Source organism: Mytilus trossulus, chromosome 7, assembly GCF_036588685.1.
Source record: "Mytilus trossulus isolate FHL-02 chromosome 7, PNRI_Mtr1.1.1.hap1, whole genome shotgun sequence".
In the NCBI taxonomy this organism is placed as follows: domain Eukaryota; kingdom Metazoa; phylum Mollusca; class Bivalvia; order Mytilida; family Mytilidae; genus Mytilus; species Mytilus trossulus.
In genome coordinates, this window is record NC_086379.1 from 52,169,851 (window position 1) to 52,180,178 (window position 10,328).

At 33.5% G+C, this 10,328-nt stretch overlaps 1 protein-coding gene across 1 annotated transcript; it reads right to left on the bottom strand.

The window, feature by feature from the left end:
• Nucleotides 1-6,988, bottom strand: LOC134725260 (manganese-dependent ADP-ribose/CDP-alcohol diphosphatase-like). The gene is made up of 3 exons (XM_063588933.1): nucleotides 6,706-6,988; nucleotides 4,487-5,131; nucleotides 1-579 (listed from the first exon to the last, which is right to left on the bottom strand). The coding sequence occupies exons 2-3, from the start codon at nucleotides 5,127-5,129 to the stop codon at nucleotides 287-289; spliced, it is 936 nt and encodes a 311-aa protein (XP_063445003.1). The 5' UTR covers nucleotides 5,130-5,131; nucleotides 6,706-6,988; the 3' UTR covers nucleotides 1-286.
• Nucleotides 6,989-10,328: the final 3,340 nt, after the last annotated feature.

The window sequence follows — 10,328 nt, forward strand, 5'->3', positions numbered from 1 at the left end:
TGGATGAAGAAATTATTTTATTCAAATATAAACACAACTGAAAACAATATTAAACTTCAGGATTATGATACAAGGAATACCAAACACTAAATCTGTTTGCACTTTTAAAAAGTAAAAACTGACAACAATAAAATATACCCATTTCAGTTTGACACATCTGCAATAGTTTTTAAGCTGCCATTGTATAAATGACTATTAATCGTTAAATTATGCCAGTTTAATCTAATTATATTAAAATGACAATAGACAATACATTAAAAATAAATTAGAATAAAAACCATATCTGTCAACATTTCAATTTAAATCTTAACGGACAATTCACTTCAAACATATCTCCCCTTCCTTGAATAACCAATGAATCCTCTAACAAGTTGCCAACAGCGTAAGAGCCTGGGTGTTCTATAGCTCCTGGCATTGTTATATGGTGTATCCCGTTCTGATCGACTGAATAACCGCCATCATGATCGTGGCCGCTGATATAACAGACCACTGAGTTTTCTGACAGAATGTCTAATATTTCACTATAGTTCCAACATAAACAGGCACTGTCTGTGGCAGGTAAATAAATTGGATTGTGGCCTGAAATTAATAATTATATGTTTGAGACATGCGTTTATCATGTATACAATCAAAAAATAGATAAAAGAAGATGTGGTATGAGTGCCGATGAGACAACTCTAGATATCCGCCCAATTAAAAATGGGTAAAAGTAAACCATTATAGGTCAAAGTACGGCCTTCAACATTATTACAGATTGTTATATGTTATAATAATAATAACACAATTCTTTATTTAACGAAGGGTGATTTCCACGTTCTTGATAGGATGCTTGATTGGTGTTTGTTTAAACGTCTTTTCCCACGCTCTAGGTTATATCATGACGAACAGTTTTTACTGGTAGAACAACCGCCAGTACACAAGTGAAACGACCGACCATCGGTGGGGAAACTGGGATTCCCATTCGATAAAGATCAAAGTCGGAACACCTAAATCACGAGCGGGTTCGAACTCACAATTTGAGTACCACGCTCACAGGCTAGTGATCACGGTAAATGCATGACCTGTTTTGACGGGTCGGCCAATTCTCGTTGTTTAAGAACTTTGTTTTTGTGATTGTAAGGTTTTTGTAGCGTCGGATTGTTATGCCTCGTGCACACGTATCTTTAATTCGAAATGAATTCGAATCGAATGCGAATTGAATTCGCTAATCGCGTTCACACACTCTTCTTTTTGAATTCAAATTGGCTAATTCGAATTAACTAATTCGCATTACAAATACGTTTTTGTTAATCCGAATTAAAAGTTAGCGTCGTTAGGACAGTAAATCGAATTTGACGCGCATTCGAATTAGAATTGACGTTAGGACGTTAAACGTTTCGAATGCGAATTAAACTGATTCGAATTAGTGAATGCGAATCGAATTCGAATTACGTGTGAATTATATAATAGTTCTTGAAAAACTGGTCATTATCGTGATATATGGACTGTCCACAGGACAGTGGTATTGACTAAGATAGTGATAATGACTGAGCCGGAGGCGAGGTCATTATCGCTGTCGCAGTCAATACCACTGTCCTACGGGCTGTCCGTGTATCACGATAATGACCAGTTTTTCAAGAACTATTATGTTTATTTCATTGAGAAACCATGTTTTGGAAAATTCTCATAAATTCAAAACGCCTAAAGCGAAATCGAGTAGTTGTACGATTTCTATATAGCAAAGAGTGACGACCAGTCGTAGTAATACTGCCATTCATTTTAGTGCAACTTTTCAGTGTATAAATTCTTAATTAAGTTCTCTTTAATTCTACCATTAACGAAAAAATGTAATAAACAATTCAACAACTTAAATATAATATTAAAAACAGGAACATGTTTTATAAAAGGTACATCTTTCTAACCAGAGACGGTCATTAACAGAGAAACCACGCCCCAACAGTCATTATCAAACGGAAACCACGCCCCAACGGTCAATATCAGACGTAAACCACGCCCCACCGGTCCATATCATGTAAAAGTTCATTAACGACCGGTTTTCTGGTCCGTATTGTTCTGTTAATGACCGATGGAATTTATTACTGAAGATTAATGAATGTCATGTGACCCCTTTTTATCCAATAAGAGAATCTTATTCTCAGCCGATATGAAATAATATATAATAGTTCTTGAAAAACTGGTCATTATCGTGATATATGGACTGCCCACAGGACAGTGGTATTGACTAAGATAGTGATACTGACTGAGCCGAAGGCGAGGTCATTATCGCTGTCGCAGTCAATACCAATGCCCTACGGGCACGTCCATGTATCACGATAATGATCAGTTTTTCAAGAACTATTATGTTTATTTCATTGAGAAACCATGTTTTGAAAATGCTCACAAATTCAAAACGCCTAAAGCGAACTCGAGTAGTTGTACGATTTCTATAGCAAAGAGTGAAGACCAGTCGTAGTAATAAACCTTTTCAACATCTCTCGACACCGACTAATGACACCTACAGTTTACAGGTAAAATGGATGGGTCGTCTCAAAGACAGAAAACATCATGATTATCATTACGTAATATACTGGATTGGCGGTTTTATACTGTTTTGACTATATATATCGACCAAATTTATTTTTTTTAAATATATATGTATGGTGGCCGGATGCGGCCATTTATTTCGCCTTTTAGCGTTTTCGTGACTTCTCCTTTCATTTTGCAAACGCAAAATTGGGAATTCGAGAAATCGAGTAAGCAAAATCGAGAAATTGAGAAATCGGGAAATCGGGAAATCGGGAAATCGAGAAATTGGGAAAAAGATAAGATCGGGAAATCGAGAAATCAAGAAAGCAAAAGCGCCAAAACACGAAAGAGAAAAAAAAAAAAAAACGCGAAACGCAAAATGAAGTCGCGATTTTGCGTTTTTGCGTTCTCTATTTCTCGATTTCACAATTTCTTGATTTCTCGATTTCCCGATTTTCAATTTCTCGATTTCGCTTTCTCGATTTCTGAATTTCCCCGAAATAGACAGGGGAAACGTCCGCATCCGTCCACCATACATATGTCTCTGTCATATAATATTTATATTTCGTATGTACTTGCACGACATTTCATGTTGAATTAATTAAACAAATATTCCAATCATTCTGGATCCTAACCCATTTTCTCTTCACTTTTGTGATTATGTGAGTCTTTCTTCAAATATTTGCCGTTTTTTTTAGGTCGAAGGAAAATGTCACGTTTTTTTGTTTGTTTTTTTATCTTCTCCGCTTCAAGGTATCTTGTTCGAGTTAAAGTTTTTCCTTGATGAATTTAAAAAAAAATATAATTGACCCCTCGTTTCAATGTTACAACATTTAAGCAGTGATTGGTGAAGACAGAATTCAAGTGGAACTGTTACACTCAAATTGGTGAATTGAAATGATACAAAGTATTGAGTATATTATGGAGGCTTCCAAAGCCAAAACTAACAGACATGTGTCACCCTTGTCAACCGACATAATCATGAGTGTTTAATTAAATATCAACTACAATAAAACATGATTTGTTATTTTCGTTTTCCAAATTCAACCAGGACAGCTAGAAGCTAAACGTCTAAAAGATGATATGTGACTTAAAGTCTATCATCTTCCTTATCATAAATAAAAAAAACATGTCATTTGGACTCTGTCGGAAAGTTTTGTCATTGTCAATGATTGAAAGCAATAAAATCAAAAATGGTCTCATTTTTTTTTTGATTTTTGAGACGACCCCTCACATATTACCTGTCGTAGTCGTTCTCAACTGTAGGTATCGAGAGATATTGAAAAGGTCTAATACTGCCATTCATTTTAGTGCAACTTTTCAGTATATAAATTCTAAATTAAGTTCTCTTTAATTTTACCATTAACGAAAAAACGTAATAAACAATTCAACAACTTAAATGTAATATTAATAACAGGAACATTTTTTATAAAAGGTACATCTTTCTAAACAGAGAAACCACGCACCAACAGTCATTATCAAACGGAAACCACGCCCCAACGGTCATTATCAGACGTAAACCACGCCCCACCGGTCCATATCATGTAAAAGTTCATTAACGACCGGTTTTTTCTGGTCCATATCGTTCTGTTAATGACCGATTGAATTTATTACTGAAGATTAATGAATGTCATGTGACCCCTTTTTATCCAATAAGAGAATCTTATTCTAAACCGATATGAAATAACTCAGCATTAATATGACGTATATCAAACCGCTTTAATTCATACATGTATATAGATTCTTTTTATAGGTATGTCAATGACATGTGATTGGTTACGATTTTTTTTTATGAATTTCTGTCATGTTATTGTGCATGTTTCGTACATACTTGATTATACTAGCTTTAGCCATTCGCAGACGATTCTGCCTGTCGTGGTGATATACTCTAGATCTAATGATGGAAATAAGCAGGGCTTTTATATAGCGGCTATAGAAAACTTTCATAGACCACAAACATGTGGAATTAAAAAATACATACCAATGACAATAACATTTTCTTTTAGTTTGGTAGCCAAGATCAGCTCTTTTGACAACCATTCCAACTGCTCTTTTGAAACTGCTCCATTAAAACGTACAAATCGTCTGTCAACAGATTCCAGACCTGATGGGTCATTTTTATCTTTGTTCGGATTTCTTTCCGCCAAAAATGAGTGAGCTACATTATAAGTTTCTGTACCCTCTAATTCACCGAGAACTGATATTTCATAAGTGTTCAAGACACAGATTTTAAGTCCTTGATATGGAGATAATGTATAATATGCTTTGTTGGAAGATGGCAGATTTTTGAACAACCTAGATTTGTATAAACTGTCTTTTTCAAAATTGTATAACTCATGGTTACCAACAACATTTAAAACCGGCCATTGTTCCTGGTCAAATATGTCTAAAATACGATTTAGACAATCGATTGGTTCTTCTGTCCGTTTACAGAATCCATCAACTAAATCACCAAGCTGAAGAATAAATTTGGCGTCATTTTGTTTCCAGTCCTTCATGGCCTTCCCCAGAAGACTAATTGCTGATCTGTAAAAACGTTTCTTGGTTTTATTCCAATTATATGCATCATCAATATTGGCATACTGGAGGTCAGCCACCAAACCAAACCTTAATAATGTCTTCATTACTGTCAAGTAAATACAAATATTATAAGGATAGTATGAGGGAAAATCTAGGGTTTTGTTTTTTATCATGGGAGAGGGCCTACCATTATACTAGTGATTAAAACAATTCAACATTAACTTTGTATCAGAACAAGATCAGAACAAGTGTTGTGGCATTAGACCCAAATGTGTATTTGATGGAATACAAAAGTGACTTTAGAAACAGGCCGGTTACAACCGTTGTGGGATAGTTTTTCTGCGGGTAGTCAGGTGAAGATCCGAGACGATAGCCAAGGACCTTGACCTAACTAGTACCAGACGATAGCCAAGGACCTTGACCTAACTAGTGCAGAGAAATTCTTCGCTGAGTCCAGCCGGTTTCAACCACAGAGGTCTACTCTAGCAATGAACAATTTTGGAAAGATTGGACACACTATTCTACCTTGATACTGTCTGAATTTAGATTGTGATCAAATTTTTGACACAATAAAGGTTTTTGACACAAAATACATATTGTCAAAGATCTTAAAATTTGAAATGGAACATTTGATTTACCTAGAATGGTCTGATTCAATTTTGACCCTCCAAACCTTAATATAGACTAATTTAAAAACAGGGCCCAAAACTAAAAAAAATCTAATGCCCGATAAGATTCAACATACATGACATATCATACAGCCGCCAGAATTCCGTTTTTTATGAAATAAAACAAATTTAAATTCTGGACTGTTGAACAATATACAAATGGTTCCCAACATCCAAAATATCTATACAACGGTCAAGTAGAATAAAAAAATAACTTACTGAGACTTTGAATTAATCTTATTGAAATTGGTTAAAAGATTTGTATTTATTTTCAGTTGAAGATTTCTTGCTATTGCGCAATACTGTGCTATCATGTTGATTGTACAATACTTAGTACATCTGTTTAATATATATAATGATTTACACATCCTGTTTGGTATACATGTATCTCCTACAATATCAGTATTTGTTGCTTTTTTAAATTTATATAAATCAGAAATAGTCGATGGAATAATGGAGAAAAAAAATCCCATTAAAACTATTTTTTTTATTTTGAAGTAAAGATATACCCCCCACCCCCCCCCCCCCCCCCCCAAATGAGAAAAAAATACACAAAAATCAATCCCAACCGTCCTTTTGTAGTATTGAACCCCTGATAATGTTTCTTCGGACAACGACATGATATAGCATTGTACGAATGCAATTTTTTTTTGGGGCGGTTGAATAAAAATTACTGTCATACAATGATGTTTTACATTGCGTTCGCATGTAATGAACATTACCATTGTCAAATATCTAGCTGACCTTTAAATATAGGATGGGGTAAATGGTTACACGGTCAGTATATCAACATAAGATATTTTTCAAAACTAATGAATAAATATATGTACAAAAAAGTTTTTATCAAGGGTTACAATTATACAATTATTTTCTATAAGTATAATAAAAAGCAAATCAACGAAAATACATATACTGGTCTAAAAATAAGGAGCAAATTTGTATACACACCTACAACATAGTAAATATTAATTCTGACTGAAAATTATGTAAATAATATGACGATGTTACGTACCTGGACTATTCGTGTGCTTCTTAAAATGAAATTCGACCGTTTAAAAGCAAAAGGCGACTGACATGTATCAGTCCACGTCACAAATCATGGAAGTTCTAAGCCACGACCTGTCATTTCTATTTTTAGTTCATTATAACACCTGGTCTATAAATACGACAAGACAATTTCCCGGTTATATCTACTCAGTCCTACTCAGTAAGTATCAGGCCCGTAGCCAGGAATTTCCAAAGGGGGGTTCGTTTGACTCACAAACTCGACTTTAACAGTCACAATTCGAACAGAACATCGACTTTAACAGTGCTTATTAGTTTTCAAGGGGGGGGGTCGTCCGAACCCCCCGACACCCCCCCCCCCCCCTGGCTACGGGTATGTGTATTTGTTTGTTTGTACCGAACTAATTCTAATCATAATAGTCAATTAATGTTTAAAGGACTATTTATTATATTAAAAAAACAATATCTTAATTGTACTTTTCTATACCCTCCCCCTTTTCCCTTCGAGTTTCCCTTTTAAAGGAAACCAGACAAGAACAAGGGTTTTTATTTCTTATAGGATCGCAAATATCAGTGCAGTGGTATCATTTAAGATATGATTGGATATATCTTTGTTTGATAACGTAAAATTCATCAGATACATTCGTCATCATTTGTTTTATAATGTTCATATCATTGATTTACTTTTACATAAATTTTGGACAAAGGTGACGTTAAAATAATTCTAAGTTATAAAGAAAGGTAAATTAAAAAATATCTACCATGCATGCATTGTTTATTTCAAATATCTCCGGACAATCTAAAATTTATTTCAAAGAATGTCATGATTTTCAAAGTGACCTCTATTATGTTGCAAATATGATTAGGTACACTACATGTATCATCTTAATACTGCAGGAGGTGGAATATGACTGTATTAAATTACGGACCCCAAAAATGTTGTATTTCGGAATAGCTGGAAGCCCAAAACTGATTATTTTTATTTCAAATGTCAAGAACTTAATTTCAGAAATCGTCAAATCATATATACCGTGGTAAGTCTTGGATATGCTGTTACTAATCAATGATAAATTTGTTTAAACTGAAAAAAAAAGAATGGCACAACAAGAAACCTCAACAAGAAGGCTAGCAAGACTTCTTGCATCTTCAATCACATCAATGAAAAGTGTATGTGGCTCTGTATTTGTGTATACATAACGTCATCGTGTTATTGTGCTATGGTACAATTTTGGATTCTTGTCTTTCATTTTTGTGCTTTTTCTATATGCCTTTTTTGTGCTTTTTGGTTATACATTGGTATATTAATTTGTTTGTTTTTATATTGATTAAGATAATATCACTATGTTGACCGCTGTACCCCCCTTTTTTGACAGTCTGTTTATTTTGTTCACACGTCGTTGTCAATGTAATGGAATTTTATGCGACTGTCATACCAGTGAGAGGTTTAGCTAGCTATAAAACAAGACTTAATCAATCATTTTTACATAAGAAAAGGCCTGTACAAAGTCAGGAATATGACAATTACTATCCATTCATTTGATGTGTTTTATGTTTTTATTTTGCCATTTGATTAGGGACTTTACGTTTTTATTTTTCCTTGGAGTTCAGTATTTTTGTGATTCTAAATTTTCATTGAACAAAGTCAACAGTGTTTTTTTTTTTAAATATAAAAACAGTATGGTTGGGTCTGTTATGAGCTATGCACCCTAGATATGGGGTTTTTATTGGGCCAACGATGCAAAAGATGTCCGTATTAAATCATTTTTGTCGCTATATACTCAACTTATTCTTATTCAACTTAAGTAAAACTATTTAAATTTCGTTCTAATGTAGTGAAGTCGGGCACTTCCCGATATGTTAATTTTACGATAGTATATTCATAGAACGGTTAAATATTGGTTGCATTTAATTTATCACCAACCAAATTGTTCACGATGCATATATGTTCCAGACCGTATGAGTATTTGGACCGTACGCGTACGGTCTGGACCGTATGCGTACTTTTTCAAAATACTCATACGGTCGGACCGTACGCGTACGGTTTGACTAATATTAAGAAGTTAGTCAAGTTTATTAGATACAAGTTCATATAACTGATCAACACAACTTAACTCTTAAATTAATATAAAAAGTTCAATTGTAATTGAAATACAAAAAAAACCTTTAGATTTTAATTACTTAAAAAAAGCACGCTAATTAAATCTGGTAATCTTTTATAATTAGCATGTCGATGTAAAACATTACATTTTTTTTCTGTATTAAATTATGCTCACTGAAATTGAAGATATCGGAGGTAAGCATAATGTGGGAGAACATGCATGAACTGCAAACATGTAAATGTAAAAAAAACATTACGTTACTTGTGGTAGAAAGTGTCACCTAGTGCGAGAGTACAAAAATAGGATTCGGATGTACAGTTCAACATGTTCAACAAATATTTAATTTCAATTGTTCGCTTGTTCACTTTATCCATCTTATTGTAATGATATAAACAATTTGTAAAACTAAAAATAAAGATTTTGATAAATGTTTGTTTAAATTTAATCCATTTGATTCAAAAACATGTATTGCCAGCTGGACCGTATGCGTATACTCATACGGTCCGACCGTATGGGTATACGTATACGGTCTGCACCGTACGCGTACGGTCCAAATACTCATATGGTCTGGAACATATACATTTTATGAATAATTGATACTTCTTATGTAAGAGTCCTTTTGTTTGTTCAGGTTTGAATTCAGAGTATATATGGACTTACCAAAATTACATAAATGTGGCATTTTACTTAATCAAATCTCGTATTAATATAACGATCAATTTTATCAAAGCACTAATGCTTGTGAAAAAATGTCTATCAACTATTTGTCTGTTGAATGTGAATGAACTGAACTTTTTTTGTTGATTAGACCTGCATATAGAAAACTTAGATGTCAATTATTTTTCATGCCCAAAATATACGAAAGCTATTTTTTTGTTGCTTATAGTATGGATTCAGAAGAAATAACAACCTGCTTTATAGCATCAAACTGCCGTGAACAGTTGGCCAGAGAAAACGATTTTTTCGAAGTGCGTTAATTAAGACATTTTTTTTCTTCAAAAGTCTAGAGTACTACTTTTAGAATAAATTGTATCAAGTTAACTAAAAAAATTAAGGGGGTCTGTAATTTAGTTCTGTAACAACTTCAGACATGCTAATTTTTCACCTTTTCACACTGTACTTGTTATAAATTTCATTTGAACTTTATGTAATTTTGATACTTATTTATCCTTTTGTATGCTATACATTGAACTTGATAATTTATAGGGTCAAATCAGTAAAACGAGTTTCACAGCTGATGACTCTGTTACATATTTCATTTAGGGTGTTTTAAAGCATGATATGCATGCATTATGTGCTTTTTTCATTTTTAAAGACCTATAGTCAATAATTTCATCGTAATTGGATCTTTAGCAAAAAGTGGTCCCATTAGCATTCAAACCACATCTTCTTCTTTTTTTTGTTGTATTAACCGAGTTACTCAAGACTGTAGTTGTGCGGTTCTTTAAATCACATGAAAATAATCCAACAAACTGAAAGAACATATTTGGTATTTAATTAAATTTATCTAAAACCTAAATAATGCATAAGA

What these genes read in the sequence shown, in the direction of transcription:
- LOC134725260 (XM_063588933.1), bottom strand. Translation starts at nt 5,129, where the DNA reads ATGAAGACATTATTAAGGTTTGGTTTGGTGGCTGACCTCCAGTATGCC. An exon ending in AGAAAATGTTATTGTCATTG is followed by an intron (nt 580 to 4,486) that starts GTATGTATTTTT and finishes TATTAATTTCAG; the next exon opens with GCCACAATCCAATTTATTTA.